The following is a 19088-nucleotide window of genomic DNA, read 5'->3' as shown; positions in this document are numbered from 1 at the left end:
ATAATCGCCGGGGAGAAACTGAGAGCCTTGGCTGTAGTTAGGAGGACATTCGGCTGGCGCCCCAATTAGAGTAGGGGAGTTCGTTTGTCTTTGTAACCCTGATCTGTGTGTTCAATGGGATATAGGACTTGGCTAGAACAGTGCTTTCGCGGTCTGTAGAATTCTTTCGTAGTTTGTACAGGTGGCATAATAAAGAGATTGGCCTGTAACTACTAGCAACCTCGGCAAGTTTGCCTGGTTTCAGCAGGCAATAACTTTTGTTTTTCTCCAGATTTTGGGTATTTGAAGTGAAGAGACACATCAGTTAAACAGTTCTAGCAGCCACCTTTTCGTGCTTGTGCCAAACTTCTTGATCTGCTCCGTACATAAGTCATCCTTGCCTTCACGCATCTGATACCAACGTTTAGTTCTTTCAATGTGAAAGGGCAAGCAAACACACTTTGCGGTTTTTAGTTATTAGCACGGCAGCAGTTTTTGGTCTTTCCGAACGTGATCTGCGGTTGAATTTTCCATTTACTAGTATTTGATGGGCGATTTGGTCTGGTGTAACTTGACTGAGCCTTTTTTCACAGCTTTGTCACTATTGATCGAGATTATCGTCAGAAATGGCTCTGAAAAGAAGTGTTTGATGCGGATCATTCATATTGAGCTCTTTGTTTCTTGTTCACGCTTGGTGTTGGAAGGATTGGCCGTTATTTTTATAACGTTTCCAGGGGCTCCGACTACTTTATCGCTTAGGATTAATGGCAATAAAAGCAGTACTCGGGGAGGCTCATTCCGTGTCCCCCTTGCCTGCCTGATAACAGTATCACGGTCCGTTGAATCAGTATGTGATATCCTCCCGTGACTGTTATCAAGTCAATAGCAGACATTATTCCGCTCTTGACTTGATTGAGTAACTACAAGATCCAGATTGCTCTATGCCATGTCCTTAGTTGATCCGCAGATGTCTCTATTAGCTTACAATTCTACTCTTCTATTTGACACGAGTGTTAAGTTTTTCGATTTACTATATCTGTAAACTCCCGGTGCTGTATTAAAAGCAATCCCTCATAACATACGTATAATTCCAGAACATTCCCACGTCTCAGGAATCCAAAACGACGACGTCTAGCCCTCTCCTGCAACAAAACAACGCCCGAATGCCTTCCTACCCCAGTATGGACTTTACTAAGACTGAGCTGAGCCCGGCCGCACAAACCTTGAAGCAGATGGCGGAGCAGCATCAACACAAAAATCAAATGGGGCTCTCCTTTACAGCCGCGAGGTCGCCGTACGGAGAGTTCCAGTTCCAGGGCAGCGATTATGGCAGCCCGAACTCGATTCACAAGAACAGCCCCACGTTCCCGCAGCCTGACATGATCAAGCAGGAGATGATCTTCCAGGTAAGATTTCTATTTCCCTAACTATGGTACTATATTTTAATTCCGTATTTTCGTGACGTAGGGTAATGAATATGACATGAAACGCAAGAATCCCGGCATGTACAAGCAACAGTATTCGCCGTATAGTAGCCCGAGTGCTAGTAGCCACGGCAGTCCCGGATATTTGCCACGCAGTAGTAACGGGCCGACGAACAATTCCGGAGCTTTCGGAGGTGGTACTCCTCCGAGACCGCCTTCGGGACCTGGCGGTGGAAACAACCAAAATTCCGGTACCACCAATGTCCAAATCAACCAGGCGCAACAGTTGAATATCAGTCAGCAGAACCACGGACATACCATACAGGTAAGTGATTTTTTTAGCAGAAAAAAATATATTTATAGTCACGTCGTTCTAAATAATTTATGGCTATATAAAAGTGATACCATTTTACGAAACAGTGATCATTTTGTCATTTGCTTCAATTAAAATACCTAGACTATATCTACAAAAGATTCGTGGTCAAAATATGAGTAAGTTTACGGTACGGTATGAAAGTTTGGACATTGAAAATCAATGACGGCTTATAACGACGTTTAAAGAATTTTGAGATGTTTCATCGCATACCGTGAATCGGACCGTTTTACAAAAGAAGAACTTAAAGGCGTATGAATAACAGCCGTAAACTATTTTCCAATAGATCTCGCAAATATCTTGATGCATCTTATGAGTAGTATTGACTATCTTAAATGTAAGAGGCAGAGTGTGAGTTTTCCTACGAGATTATTCTTCTCATAGGTGGGCCAAATGATATAGGAAGGGGCTCGTACGTCTCTGCCTTATGAGCTCCTGGACTAAAACTCCCATTAAGAGGTTAAAATCCGTTAAGAGGTGGGTACCGGATAGACGACAACTGTTATTAATTTTGTCCTTCAATAAATTATTACAACCCTAGTTTTTTCCGTGCTGGATTGTATGCATATGTCATCTTCCTCAGAAAAAGAATAATTTTAAATTAACTATTATTGTGAACGGACAAGTTTTATATCTAAAAATTATATCTTTATTACGTTTTATTGTATTGAATATTGTATATTATATAAAGGCAGACGACCTGAAATGGTTCGGAAAACACAACAAAGTTTAAAGTCGAGCATAAAGACACTACATCTGTACCAAAACATAACAAGGCCCATGGAATATCAGTTTCTACATAATATATAATGTAACGAAGATTAAAAGGAAAAGCCCTTCAGGTGGGGGAAAAATTACTTTTAAGAGCATTCAAATGCTTTTGAATAATGTAATAAGTTAATTCAAATGAACATAAGACATGAACAAAGTTTTTGCTAGAAGCTCTCTGCGTTGTAGGATAATTCCTTTTTTTTTCTGCGTATTTTTTTTCGGAGATGAAAAACTTCCCGAAATAAATCCCCATTTTCGGCGTCCTAAAATCGATACTACGGGCCCATTTGCCATGCAACGTTTCATTGGTTTTGACGTACTTTCTTGTTTTTTATTGCAATTAGGGACTTGGTAGTTGGCATCGTGGAAATTAATTGAATAGAAACTGAAAATGATGGGCAGGGAGAAGGCGGGCGATAATATAAACGATCGATAAGCAATCAACTGCTAGGAAAACCGATTGCCTTTATGACATTACTGATAGATTTCAATTAAATCAGTGGTGTACATCTATCTGTGCCGTAACTGGGAAAGGTCGGTTTAAATACAGATTTTAATTGTTGCGTTGGTGATAATACGAGACTTATATAAGCATATTTTGGTTTTTTTTGGCATTTTTAATTTTGATCATTTCCGACGTTGTACAGTTTGGGGGTACAATGCTAGAAGTGGGCAATAATTTCCGTACAATGCCAGGATTGTCCAATTTCGGGCTTTGCTCGTAACATACATACTCCGCAGTCGCTTCCTATCTGGGCTAAGTTTTCCCGTTCAGTGCTTTTAACCCCCGCATATCCTCCAATCTTTATCATTGTCCACAGCCCAATAGAATTTTTATACGCTCTACGAATTTTGTATTAAGACACCCAATCTTCTATAGTGTAGCTGTATAAAAAAAGAAACAAAGTAAAAAGGGAAAGTCCCAGATATTTTATTACAAACTAGTGATTTTGCCCGTCATAGTGCGACGGGGGATCCAATCAATTGCATCTACAATCACTCCACCTAATTTTTTCTGTCTTCCTCTTATTTAAGGCTAGGATGATAACAGAATAATATTTTAATCTGTTGTACAACTTTCATAACAAATAAGTCAGTTTTGGAGAGTCGCTGAACTTTTTGCGTAAAGCCGTCTTATGAAATCGACCTACGTATAAAACCAGCGTAATTCCAGTTTGGCAATTTGTTTGTTGGGAAAGCTCGCTATTTGTATTATATTTTTTACCGATCACCAAACTCGCAGCCAATTTTTTAGGACCAACAAAATTTTCAAAAAAATTAAAAATTAAATTTTTAAAATAATAAACTTCTTGCATAAAAGGGCCGATATTTCATCTCCAGAAAAATATTGGCCCATCTGACAGATAGTTATCTTAAGGATAGACATTTATTTATAAAATAAAATGTACCCGTCTTTTCACGTCAAATTATGTTGAGGTTACTTATCTGTAAGATAAATGTAAAATTTATTTCGGAACACACCAATATTTAATTAATTGTCAAATAAATCACAATAATGTTTTAATATCTCTTTTGATTATACAATTTGTGGTGGCAGGAATAAATTAAATTATATAAAGAAAAATTTAATATCTAATAAAAAAATAATACATGATTAATGATTCTTCTCAGATTTTTCCATATTAGGTATATAAGGTTACTTTTTTTATAGCTCAAACATCTTCAACTTCAAAAAGTTCAGTAATGTCTTCATTTAGCAATTCATCTTCAAAATTGTCTTAATTTTAATCTCTCGCTAGGTTATACTCGTAGAATGTTGCTGTAGATTAGAACGGTTGAATCTTTTTAACCTTACAGCCACTTCCAATGGATGAAAGAGTACATAAACCTTCTCTTCCATACATAAAAAGTTCTGTTGCATATCTGGTTCCAATATGAAATTCATTAAAGAAATTGGACTTCGTAAAAATAGCTTTACTTTATAATCAGAATCTCCTTGTAAGAACATATTTCTATTATCTCCATTTAAACTTCTTATCAAATATACAGAATTATTTATTCCTACCTGGTAGGTGTGTTTTTCGTAAATCAATTTAATACTAACTACGTTTACTATACATCGATTGTAGTAATTGTTTCTCGTAAATTATTTTGATATATTTTCACTAAACACCGAAATACCTCGTATAAAAATCAGACCGCAGCAGTCACGATGAAATTACTGAAACCGTTGCACGTGCTTATGTAAATTCGGATCTATTTTTAGACGGAAGATATAATGAGAATATCCACTCATTGTCGAACTATAACCATTTCCAGTGATTACAGAATATTTACTTATATGGGAATCGGTCGGTCTACACTCTTTGCGTCGTGTTTTTAGTCGTTTTACGTAGATTCTAATATATTCTATTTAAAGATTTTTTTATGGCTTCATTTCCGTCGTTCCATCTCTTCTCTTGCCGATAATTATCGTCCAACTCGGAATTATTATTAAGAAATACAAGGTGTTGATATTGAATTATGGACATAGATGTGGAATTTTTGAAAGAACTTTTGTTGCGTTTTTACTACTTTTTTTCCGTTCTTTTTTTGTTTTCAGCTTTTGTAACTATGAGTTTCTTTGCGTCTTCTTTCACTTCGTCTATACATGCTGATCTAGATATTTCCCGTCGTTGATCATTCTCGCAATTATTGATTGTGAAATTCTCTAGGGATGACGCAACCGTCTTACTCGTTGTTTTTATTATCACATATAAAATCATGATCCCTTTTTTTCCATTAATTTCAAAAATAATTTAACTGGGCATACATTTTCGTTTGATGAATTTCTTACCAACCATTTGCTTGCCAAACTTTTCGAACCGCCTTGATTTGTTTTGGAAAAAATGCTGTTGTGTTCAATTCGGCCCGTAAATTCTCCCATAACATCAAATTCCTTCTGGAAAAAGTGAATCTTGCAGTTTAAGGCCTCATTGCCTCTCCACGCAAGTTCAAATAAGCGAAGGATTGAAAACCTTTTTTTGGTTCTCCATCGGGGATTTCCTCGTCGTAGGTTTGGATGATTTTTAATAGTTCTTCGGCCAATAATGCTTTTGAACTGAGTTTTCTTTTTTCTTGAACACTTTGAAGCTACCTCCGCTTGGAATCTCTGGCCAATCTTACACATTTGAAAGATATACCTGTGAAAGGGTCGATTTTTATGTCGTACCCCGTAAAATATTTTTCTTGTACCATTTTTGCTGTAGTATTCCACATTATATTGAAGCTCTTTTAATTACAAATCGAAGAGAAGACTTCTTAAAATCTGATCGGTCAATTCCTTGTATCATAGGCATTGTTGTTTTTTGAGATATACCTGGTGTATTTAATTTTGGCTTTGTTGTCTGTTGTATAAGTTTCAGTGTTTTATTGATTTCTTTTTTATTTGATCAAACGACTAATTAAAAACGTTGAGTAGGACTATTAGTGACTTTTTTTTCATTGTCGCCTGGCAAGTAATCATCACTATCTGTCTGCATTGTCCCTTTTACACCACACTTCCGCTTCATTCTTATATCTTCTCAAATTCTTTCTATATTGAAAACTAAATCAGCATGTCAGTATCAATGAAGAGGACAATTTGTTTTAAGCGGAAACTTAAGTGGTACGTCCATGCCTTAAACCTAATTTACTTTAATCAACGTGTCTCTTCCATCTCCCTCTAATATGTTGCTCCATTTAACCAAAACCTGTGCGATTTCTCTACAACAGAACCTTCAGCATGTATTTTCCCCGGAAATATTTTCGATACGCCGATCTGATCCGTCTTCTCTTAGGACAGTAACCCTTAGAGGAGCATTGTCACTAGCAGCTGAATATACAGTTGATTGGTACATCGCCGATTAGCTGGAATGCTCAAAATAACTGAAAATGTAGGAGTAGTTTCCGGAGTAACGTGTAATCAGTAGAAAGTGGGATTTTTATACATTATTGTCAGGACCGGATCCAGAATGTTTCTTAAAACTTAGACCGCGTGAAGTGTAAAATGTAATTAAAAGAGATAAGTATGTTAAATTAGATGCCAAAACGCTCAACACTTTTTACTTTGCAGCTTCCAAAGATGTGGAAATATGATTGCAGTGTATCGGTGTTTCAATCTAAAAAGATATGATAAATGGGCACATCCGGCATACGAGTATCTATGTACGTATATACAGTGTGTCCGTAAAATTTCGTTTACGTACCTTCGAACATCTAAAGCATAATGCGGAGGCGCACCATCCTGTTGAAATCATAAACTTTTATCAAAACCTCCAAGATTAATTCTACTGGGGCATAAATTAACTAAAGTAGGTACGAGATACCCACTTAAAAACCGAAGGTATGCTGGTCCGTTTAAATTACCTTCGAAATAGTAGGGTTCAATGATTTTATTTCTACAATGCCAGCCCATACGTTTACCTATTGCGGGTATTGTGTATGATGTTTCCGCATCCAGTTGGAGTTTTCTTTTGCCCAGTATCTACAATTCTGACGGTAGACCTCGCCATCTAATTTGAATGTAGCCTCATCAGAAAAAATAATATTTTGAACCAAGAGAGAGTTTCGGTGGATGTTATCCACCATTATTTCGCAAAATTGTATTCTTTTATCTGGATCATCCTCGTTTAATTCATGTACAACTGTGCATTTTACTTACTTTACTTACTTTTACGTACTTTGTGTACCGCTGTTTTGCAAACATCGAGATCACGAACAGAAGTGTGCGCATCTTCTTCAAAAGCAAGTAGAACATCTAATGTTGTAACATAATTTACAGAGTGACGACCTGATTTGCGTGCATTTTCAACCGTACCAGTTTCTCGAAATTTCTTTTCAATCTTACTTACTGTTGACTGCGTGATGGGTATTTCTGGATATTTATCATTAAATAAATTACACACTTCCATGTGAGTTTGCGATTTGTGTCCATACCCAATCATCATAAGTATTTCAATTTTTTGCTTTACACTCAAATTCATTTCTACTTAAAATTAATAATTCTAAGTAATAATACAGAACATTCACAAATTAATACAATTATTGTAATACTTTATTGTTATTGAACGTTACTAAAAATAATTACAGTTTACAAAAACTGGAAGTAGGCTACTTTTTTGCAATTGATAATAAATAATTTATTTTCTAAGAGCATATCTTTTAAATTATATCCATTAGACCCGAGTATTATACTTTTTTGAAATCAGCTCATTTTTATCGATCTAAAAATGTTCTAAAATACAGGGTGTTACATTTAAAAATCCAGCCCAACCCAGACCAGGGTTGGTCTGGGTTGGGCTGCATTCGGAAAAATGAGAAACGTATTTAAAACAAATATACCGATCCATTTAAAAAGAAAAGCTTTTAACCAGTGCGTTCTACCAGTCCTCACATACGGAGCAGAAACCTTAACTCTCACAAAAACATCAGCCGAAAAATTGAGAAGGACACAACGAAAGATGGAGAGATCAATGCTTGGAATAAGCTTAAGCAATAGAATAAGAAACGAGGAAGTTCGTAGACAAACCGGAGTGGAAGACATTATCGAACATATTACAAGGCAAAAATGGAGATGGGCAGGACATGTTGCAATAATGAAAGACGACAGTTGGACAAAAAAATGCTTGAGTGGAGACCACGGGCTGACAAACGAAGCCGAGGAAGACCCCCAACGCGATGGACCGACGACCTCAAAAGCATCGTGACCAATTGGATAGCAGAGGCGCAGAACAGAAGCAGATGTAAAAGTCTAGAGAAGGCCTATGTTCAACAATGGACAACTCAGGGCTGATTGATGATGATGATGACATTTAAAAAAGAGCCGGTGACGTCATCACTGTAATGTGTATCACCTTGTATAATGAAATTTTATTTTAAAATGTAGAACATTAAATTTAAAAATCGACGTGTTTTAGATTTTTTTAAAAAGGCTTTTCTGTACCTTCTCTGATATGGCAACCTGTAGTTGCCATATCAGGGAACCTATTATTTATTTTTTTATATTCTGCTCTTACATAACTGTCGTTGAGTTTAGTTTTAGGTTTAGTAGATATTTAGTTTGAGCCTCAGTTTAATTGGCAGCAGAAAACATTCTGTTTTGTCAATTATTTTTTTTACGTTAAGTCCAATTGAAATTGCCGATACAGGTATTCAAGAAGATCTTGTAAAACTCCATCAATACATTCCTTTTACGTTACTATCCAAAGACCAACACGCCATTTTATTTTAGTGTGGATTCAATCTATAATTTTCTCTTTTAAAAAATCAACAACATTTTTGAAGCAAAAATTCTGTTCTTATGCCGCCCCTGCGGCATACTTAGCTATGTCTGTGTCTATATTTATACCAAAATATCGAACTGGAGGAAAACACAATCGATAAGAGACTTATTTAAAATCTTACTTAACATACTTCTTTGCGAGTCAACGAGACTGAAGTACAGTCAGAAAAAAAGGAATTTTAAGTACCGGATGTAACATTCCAAATTCCTTGTATTTAGTGATAGTCTTTTGTCACACAAAGAACTGTTTACATTCTGTAACTTCACGTTATAACGGGGATTTGGACATTTATTTTGCAATATATTTCATATTTCACTGATTTTTTAGCGTACATTATACCAAGATTTGTTAGGAAAAAAGTTTTTTTTGTGTGCACAAATTCTGCTTGGTACAGCTAGCAGAATGTGTTGATTTATCTCTTCAGATACTAGCAAAAATTCCGTTTCTCTGAAATGTTAAAATCCAGAGTCTAATAATTTACTCAAATTCTGCGCAGATTAAAAGCAAGATACCTGTTTAATCCCTTGTCCGTTCCGAGCACTCTATTAAAGTTAGCAATTTCATACTATAAGGGACCCTTTCGAATGATAAATCGTCTAGTCCGAAGAGACCTTCACTTTCCCCCGATCCTTTCGTCCTTCTGGCTCGCTCTAATAGCACCCCACAAACGAGGCCATCATTCACATGGTTTTAGATGTCGGACAGTGTGAATCGATCCTGGCTTTATGGATTCGAAAGATTTAGGGGATTTTTTTCGACATATTGTCGCCATTTTTAACTAAGATGGTTACATCTCGTGAAATTTTCTCCCATAGTGGGGGATATTTGTATCAGGGTGGCGTGCATTTGAGTCTAGAAATATCACCAGTGTCTTTTAGATTCAATTCACAATGTGATCTGGCTTTTTTTAATATCGCATATAGTACATATTATGTATAATTAAGTAAGTTAATTTATAGAATAGGATAGAAATATGCTTTATTGTCATTGAAAATTGTACAATTTTATGGACAAAGCTTACAAAACGTCAAAAAAATAACAATAACAATTAGAATTTACTGAAATTACATAAATCGTCAATATCACAAAATAACAGGTAATAAAATATACAATCCATTGCAAAATTGTAACTAAATTGCAAATCTATAATATAAAAATGAATCGCAAAATGTGTTGGTGGGGGCATAACTACTCAACAACGCATGGACCAATTTTAACAATTATTTTTTTAAAATGTTTCTTAAAGTCCAAGGATGGTTTTTACGGTGAGAAAAATTAGAATAATTTCCGGGAAAACCCTAAAACAGCCCTTTTTTTCCATACAAATATGTTCTAACTAAATTCCTATTTAACTATTCATGAGAGACACCCTTCTGTTGTTCATTTAGCTGTGCATTTAGAAAATGGACAAAGAGTATATTCTACAGCACAGAACGCAGTTCAAAGAGCTGCTCAGCCACCATCTACTACATTAACCATTTTTTTGAGATATGCCAAAACGATGTTTTTGCTCAAACATTGTTATATTTTGAAATGCCAAAATATTATACTTGAAATCAATCCTCAAGGAGATTTATACGACGAAAACAAGGAAAATCAGTTCCATGATACCCATATGTATATTCTACAGATGCGATTAGTCGAATTTATTCAGTACTTCCAAGCAATGATGAATGTTTTTATTTACGACTGCTATTAGTCAATGTACGTGGCCCAACATCATTCCAACATTTACGAACTGTTGATGGTGATTTGTGTGGATCATACAGAGAAGCCTGCCAACGTTTGCAATTGCTAGAAAATGACGCTCATTGGGATCAAACTCTCAATGATGCTGTAATATCATCACAAGCTCATCAAATGCGAACATTGTTTTCTATAATCATATCTACATGCTTCCCATCAAACCCAAATGATTTGTGAATCAAGTACAAAGATAATATGTGTGATGATATTTTGTATCAAATATGGATTAGAAGGGAAAATACAAATATACAAATAAACGAAGAAATTTACAATGAAGCATTGATTTCAATTGAGGACATGTGCTTGATGATGTCAAACAAACTATTATTTCAATTAGGCCTGGCCGCGCCCAATCGTCCAATGCATAATGCTTTTAACCAAGAGTTGCACCAAGAAAATCTGTATGATCTCAACACTTTAAAAGAATTAATTCAAACAAATTTTCCACTGTTGAATGAACAACAGAAGTATGTATTTGATACACTTATGAAAGCAACAAATGATAAAACAGGAGGGATTTACTTCTTAGATGCACCTGGTGGTACAGGAAAAATTTTTTTGGTTTCATTGAGATAAGTAACAATTCGCTCACAAAATAAAATTGCACTTGAACTCGCTTCGTCGGGGATCGCAGCAACTTTGCTTAAAGGTGGTCGAACAGGCCATTCAGCCCTAAAATTTCCATTAAACATGCAAAGCAACGAAACTCCAACCTGCAACATTTCGAAAAACTCTGCAATGGCAAAGGTTTTGCAGCAATGTGAATTGATTGTTTGGGATGAATGCACGATGGCACATAAAAAATTAACAGGAGATTTTCGTCAAACATTGCCAGTGATTCCACGATCAACGCCAGCTGTTGAACTCAATGCATGTTTAAACTCCTCCAATTTGTGGAAACATGTCAAGGTATTGCACTTAAGCAAGAATAAGCGTGTTGAGTTGCAAAATGACCAATCTGGAGACATATTCACTAAACAACTCATTGACATTGGTAATGGCAAATTTCCTATAGACACCTTGACTGGTTGTATTAACTTTCCTCAAAGTTTTTGTCAGTTAACTCAATCAAAAGGTGTTTCCAGATGTTGCTCAAAATTACAGAAACCATGATTGATTGGTTTAGCGAACGGGCTATATTGGCTGCAAAAAACATAGATGTAAATGAATTAAATTTCAAGATGATGATGTCGTCAACTATCCGCCTGAATTTTTAAACTCGCCGGATTTACTAGGATTGCCACCTCACAATCTTCAATTAAAGGTTGGATCAGTAGTTATAATGTTGAGAAATATCAACCAACCGCGTCCTTGCAACGGCACACGGTTAGCGATAAAAAAATTATTGAACAACGTGGTAGGAGCAACTATACTGAAAGGAAAGTATAAAGGAGAAGACGTTCTGATACCACGCATCCAAATGATTCCGACTGATGTACCATTTGAATTTAAACGACTACAGTTTCCAGTGCGCCTTGCTTTCGCTATGACCATAAATCAGTCCCAGGGACAATCATTAGGTGTTTGTGGTATTAATCTAGAAAACCCATGTTTCTCACATAGTCATTTGTATGTTGCCTGTTCCCGTGTTGGAAAACCTTAAGTAGATCAGAAGTTGTAATTGCACGACGACTCGCAATATTACAGTTTCTCCAGGTAATACATCCAGGTATTATCAGCAAAAAGAAAAAGTCTTCATCGATTTTTAAATTAGTGAGGTCATTTTTAAAGATAAGGAAAAGTAGAAGACCCAGTAATGAATCTTATGGTACTCCACAATTGCTGTAACTAGTTGTTTCCTATTCCTCAAGTAAGATTGGAAGCAATTCAAAGAAATACCTCGAGTTCCCTAGAAATTTTGTTTTTTTATCAAAATGTCGTGGTTTACAGAATCAAAAGGTTTGGCATAGTCACAGAAAACAGTGCAGTATAAAGATTATTGTTTAGTGCTTGATAGAACTCATGTAGTACAGAAAACATAGCATCGCTGGTACATTTATTAGATAAAAAGCCGAACTGACTTTGTGATAAAATGTTACTTTCAATGAGAAAGTACATAAGTTACATAAGGGCTTTTATAAGTCTCTCAATAATTTTGGATAGGACCACAGGTAAGGCAATAAGTCTGTAGTTTCGCAGATATTAGATTTTTCACCACCCTTATGAAAAGTAATAATAATAGCTGTCTTTAGGCACTCTGGAAATATACCTTTTTCAAAGGAATCGTTAATTAGTAAGACCAGGACTTCCAACACATTTTTTGGGAGATTTAAATTTTTTTTTATGGATAGTTCATCAGTACTACAGGAAGATATGCTTTTCATACTACTGATTGTTTGGATCAGTTCAGATTTATCAACTGGTCTTATAAAGAACGAATTCGAGACCTTTTTTGAATTGGAAAGATAGGAAATAGGATCTTGTTCAGTGACAAAGACGTTGGTAGTAAATTTCTTGACGTACAGTAGTGAACGCATATTCTTGGCTGATATGCGAATACCTTTGGTAGTCTAGGGTTTGTGATATTAAATGCTTTATTGAAAATACAGACAAGCATATCTAAAAAATCACTGAAATTATAGTCCACGTCCACAGAAGGAAAGTTCCACCCAGAAGTCAAGCACAAATTTTGGAATTTACGAAAGTTTTGAGTGAAAAATTCCTAGCTATACGTCGGGTTTTCGAGGACTGTTTCGAATACTACTTGTAGTGGTTGATCGGTGTTATTCGCCTCCGATGATACAATTCGTAAAATAATGTTCTGTGTTGAATCACATTTTAATATCAGCCGCTGCGTGCTGCGTCACTAGTAAGGAATCCAAGGCACACTTAATCGGTGTATATGTATACCTACTAAACGTTGTGCAGAGATAAAGTACAATCAACACTGCTATATAACAACTTCTTTGCTGTTGTTCTGGAATCATTGGCGTGCTTCAGTTTTTAGACAGATAAAGTAAATCCCCGAAAGATCTATTTGGCGTGCAAAAAATTTTTTTTCTCCTCATTGTTTTTATGCATAATACCGTTATTTTTGATCCTCTAAACTCGTCATTTACCATGGAATTAAATGCAGCACATAAACTTTTCAAATAATGTTCATTTAATCAACAAGCGATATTATTAGAGTAATAACAACTACAAAAAATGTTACAAAGTACTACGTTTAAGTTTTACAGTAAACAATACTATTTTTTTAGGTATAGGTCATAAAAGTTTTACTAAATCTATCTCATTATGTTTATAAAATCCTTATACGATGATAAAAAAATTTATCTTGTAGTTTTCTTCATTTTCATTGCTCAAATTGGAGTTTCTCGGTAATTCGACAAGCAACAAAAATCTGCAAGCATTTTTACTAAACATTTTCCATTGTAGCATCTTTCAATATGCATTATATTAAACCACCTATCCTTGTCAAAATATTCTTACTGATACGAGAAGGTTTAAAGATTACAAAGCTTTTTTTTTTAATTGTAATTCAATAAAATTTTCTACACACTTGGCGGTGGGTAGGAAAAGTAACAAAAATACATTTGAACCCGAAAAAATATATTGAATCGAATAAAAAAGGTTAGTTGAGGTAGAAATGGAAAAAAAATCGTTCTATAGTCGGTATATTCCGTTTCTAAGCACCTTTTTAGGGGTAAACCGCTCGCCTAATAGATCACCTGACTTTTCCACGGAACTATTTTTACAGAACCTGCTAAATTTGTTAGATGAGCTGTCCAATAAAAGCAGAAAAATTCTATACTACGCTGCTGCTTGTGCTACACAACTGTCTTTGGTCAATATATTAGAATCGTATGGTCTTACAATGCATGTTAATTCTTCTACAAGAATTACTAAAACATCTACTATAATTGATTATACTGTCCCAGATTTCTCACCCCTTGATTTACTCTCTACAAATATTAATGCAGTACTATTAGATCATGAAGCAGTATATACCAAGTTTAACACTTTCAACAGACCCTCCTCGAAAACCCTAAGTTTAGGTAAGATTCTTTCCGTACAGCACTTTCGTAAATTTCTAAATTTATGCTTGACTTCTGGGTGGCACTTTCCACAGAACTAACACAGCTCAAATATTTTCCCTTCTAAACCCTGAAAATTTAAAGAAATACTTCGATAATGTGAGTAAAAATGTAACATCAACTATTTTGCCACAACAAGATCCCATTTCCTATCTCCCCAATTCAAAAATGGTCTCGAATTCTTTCTTTATAAGACCAGATCTTATAAAGACAGATAACTGATCCAAATAATCAGTAGTTTCAAAAGCAAATCTTCCTGTAGTACCGATGGACTATCCATAAAAATTTTCTCAAATCTCCCAAAAAATGCGTTGGCAGTCCTGGTCTCACTAATTAGTGATTCCATTGAAAAAGGTTTATTTACAGAGCGCCTAAAGACAGCCATTATTATTCCTCTTCGTAAGGGTGGTAAAAAATCCAATGCCCGCAACTATAGACCTGTTGCCTTACTACCGGTACTATCCAAAATTATTGAGAGACTTATGAAAGCCCGACTTATGTCCTTTCTCGTTGAAAACAACATTTTATCACAAACTCAGTTCGGCTTTTTATCTAATAAATGTACCAGTGGTGCAATAATCTTTACACTGTCACTGTTTTTTTGAATATGTCAAAGCTTCTGATTGTGTAAATCACATTTTTATATAAAAAAACGAAATTTCTACGGAATTCGAGGTATTTCTTGGAATTGGTTCCAATCTTACTTGGGGAATAGGAACCTATTTGATTGGTTGTGTGCAAATACTTGGTGGGGATACGAGAAACGATCGTGCGCGTGAACGACGAAACCTTGCATTTTTATTATCACATTTTATAAGTACTATCATTAAAGAAGATGGGATTTCGCAAGTATTAATTATAAATTGTAATAATACAGTAAGAAATAATCAACTTAACTCTATTCGTTTCCAAATTTTTAAGCAAAAATTAATGCAACGAGAATAGTGGATTTTTAATATACATTACAATAATTATTGTATTAAATAAACAAGTTTAAGTGATTTTATTTGCAGTTTACTAAAAAGTTCGATGATCTTATGACACTAGGTGTCACTCTTTCCAAATGTTTACCATTTAATAATGTTCAAATGATGAAATCTAAACGTAAAAAATATATTTACCCGTTTTTAGAATTCAAAATGCATTAAAAAATTTTCGAAATTAAATATTGATATAAATTACAATAATTATTGTATTAAATAAAAAAGTTTAGGTCATTTTATTTGCAGTTTACATACAATTTAGGTGATCTATGACACTAAGCGGTGTCCGAAAACAAACCCATAAAATTTGAAGTGTTCAATGATGTAATTTCTATGTAGTTTTTAATATAAACATATCGAGAAAATATTAATATTGTTGTTAGTTCCCTAGAAACAATCAAAAGGTCCTGATGTGCTTTTCCCACTGTCGAATAAACCGACAATTTAATAAAAAATGTGTTTTATTTTATAATGTATAACAGACTTCTAAAGATAATATTTCACATAGTTTATTCTATACTTTACTTCTTTGTTATAGAAAAATATCACTATTATACTTATTGCGTATATTCTTCTCTCTTCTCTAATTTTCGATTAAATTTTCCCTCAAAAAATAATATCGCGCGTCACTGTAACAACATTGCGATATGATTGCACTCTTGAGTGTATCCAGCCCGCGAGTACGTTCACTTGAAACAAATTAAAGAGAGTACTGTTATCCATTTTGTTCTATACTCTTTCTACAGTTTTAATACGAGCCGCGAACATGAAATCCATTTTTCAACAAACCGTAATAGACGTGGAACGTTGAGGGGGCGAGAGTTGCTGGATTTGATGACGTTGATAGGTTTTAATTAAGGGATGGTTGCTGTTTCGGATTATTCGGGTAGGGTCGATGTGGAATTCGCGATGTATGACTTGAGAGTGAGAGTCTTAATGTTAGTCTAAAGATTGTTAATCCTAAAATATTTTTGATTTTTATTTAAAAAACCAATATTTTTGGCAATTTTGCGAAAAAGTTAATCGTATTATTAATTATATTAATATGTAACTAATATTATTAGTATTATTAATTAAACGTGTCGTTTCAATAACAGAATATGATTGAAATGTCAGATGTTGGTAGTTCAGATTTCTTTCCTAGGTGACGTAGTAACCCTATCGGACCTACAATGTGCTTGTCAATCCTAGCCTTTTATATAGATAGATTGCTATTGATTAGATAATTTCAATTTAGAAAATCTCTCCGCCATTCCTAATTTGATTGATATTTCATCTTACTTCAGTGGTTTTCAATATTAAAAAACTCCTGTAATACCAGTAAACATTATGATTATGATGATAAAAAAAAATTATCTGTTAAGTAAGAACATCTTTTGGAGACCCTGTATACGCTATGAAGCGTTTTACAAAACTCACATAAGGTCTTTGTCTTCTTTGCCCTAACGGTAGATCCTTTGAAAGCAGCAATTCCTATCGTCCATTAAAATTTGCCAGACTCTTCGCATTCTACAACGCGAAATTGGACTTCTTACTAACGGTCCATAAATTGAGTATTTGTTTATTATGAGGAAGTAAGTACACGCAATTAGAGATGGCGCGAGCCGTTCCTTTTAACGATTCGATTTCTTGGTTATGTTTCATTACTCAGAATCGACTTTTTTCATTCGTCCGTCGCTTTAAAGGGTTCATTTGCGAAATAATTACGATAAATAATAGTGCATTGCGGCATTTTAGTCATATGTTTGCAGAGAATATCTTATTAACAACAGAAGGCGTTCTCTAAAAAAATTAAATCTAAAGAAACTAAGCTGAAAAGAATTAACGTCACTGTACAAGAGCATTGTCTTATTGGCTGAAAGTATGAAGGATCTACAGGATCGTACCTACTCAACGATTCGTTCAGTATCGACTCACCTCTAATAGTAAACATGCAACTATGCAACTCTTCTGTTCTTTCTTTTCCCACGGTGTTTGCGTTGGTGGGAGCTTAGTAGAAAAGAATGCAAAATGACAGACAACCCGTATTTCTGCTATACTCTTTTTTTTTATATATATATATCAACGATTCATAAGGGTGCAAAAATGTCTTTATAGAGAATTTTTCCTGAAGATTCGTTGACAAATTTACCAACAGTTTTCAAATTATCTTGTAACGAAATGTCCAGTGGCGTACACGTAGATTTTATAAAAAAGTTTTTAAATTTTGTAATGTATATTTTTGCAAGGTAGAAAAAAATAATACAATTTTAGAGGGATTCGACAAGGATACAACTTCTTACTATTGCTTTATATGTATAATCTTAATAGAAAAGACCTATACTTGAATCACGACGAATCTTAAACATGGTTAAAAATTAAGAAATTTTTCTTGTCTTAAGGTATCCGCGGGCCAGCATGTTCACCTCACTGGCGACATCAAGGGCAACGTCTCTATTGCCACCCAACAGGGTATGCACTTCACCCAACAATCGTCCCAGAATAATTCGAACCAAAATCAACAAAACACAAATGCCAATCAACCCAGCCCGATGTCGAATCCCCAACATCAAAACTCCCCCATGTCCAACGGAGTACCCAACCAGAGTCCGATGGGACATTCGGCGGGAAGCCAGATGTCTGGAGGCAACATGCAAATGTCTGGAGGACAGATGGGGCAGAATATGCAAGGACCTGGAGGAATGTCTTCGTCTGGTAATATGGCAGGTAAATATCGTCCCGCATAACTGAAACATATTTGACCTCAATATGATTACTTAATGATTATTCGTTTAGGAAATGACAATATGAGCAATAACATGACAGGACCCGGTAATATGGGTATGCCCAATAGCAACATGGGACCAGGAAATGGAGGAAACGGTTTAGGAGGCATGAACAGCAATATGGGTGGATCCGGTGGCCTGCCTGGTTCTATGGGTGGCATGCAGCATCATCCTATGCACAACGTCGGAGGTATGGGTGGCCACAACGATACCTACTCCATGTCTCAAACACAGACCATCAACTTCACCCAACAGACGCTCAGAAGAGCCGGAGCGCAAGGTAAGAATTTTGCAAACTTAATAACGTGAGCCAATATCTATTGTCGTATTTTGCAGGAGTACCAAATCAGATGGGACCAAACGGTCCAATGGGCCCCAATCCCTCCGGTCCGAATGTGGGTAACCAACCCGGACCAGGACCGGGTATGGGACCCCGTCTGATGACGGCGCAATCTTTAGAACAACAGAAACTGTTGCACCAACAGCAGATGTTGCGTGCGCAACAGCAACAAGCCGCGATGCAACAGCACATGGTGAGACCACCCCCACCGGACTACAAGACCAGCGCTGGCATGATGCAAGGCATGCAGCCACGGTACGCCACTCCAGCGCCTCCTCCGAATATGAGGAGAATGCCCATGCAGCCTATGCCTCCCTCGGGTAAGTGCTTTAATTTTTTTTTTACTTGTACGCTTGGTTCTTAACATCCATCTACAGACTAACTCCCTAATATTCTCTGTTTGTGTA

The 19088-nt window shown here is 35.6% G+C and overlaps 1 protein-coding gene across 1 annotated transcript in view; it reads left to right on the top strand.

Moving 5' to 3' along the window:
• The window catches only part of mam (neurogenic protein mastermind), a 63566-nt gene that overhangs the window by 37566 nt on the left and 6912 nt on the right, over positions 1–19088 (top strand). The window contains exons 5-9 of the mRNA XM_072541755.1: positions 1074–1385; positions 1447–1728; positions 17958–18282; positions 18352–18621; positions 18678–19001. Coding sequence (XP_072397856.1) covers positions 1074–1385; positions 1447–1728; positions 17958–18282; positions 18352–18621; positions 18678–19001 — 1513 coding nt within the window. The remainder of the gene's footprint in view (positions 1–1073; positions 1386–1446; positions 1729–17957; positions 18283–18351; positions 18622–18677; positions 19002–19088) is intronic.

This window comes from Diabrotica undecimpunctata, chromosome 8 (genome assembly GCF_040954645.1).
Source record: "Diabrotica undecimpunctata isolate CICGRU chromosome 8, icDiaUnde3, whole genome shotgun sequence".
In the NCBI taxonomy this organism is placed as follows: Eukaryota; Metazoa; Arthropoda; class Insecta; order Coleoptera; family Chrysomelidae; genus Diabrotica; species Diabrotica undecimpunctata.
This window is presented reverse-complemented; position numbering and strand designations above follow the sequence as displayed.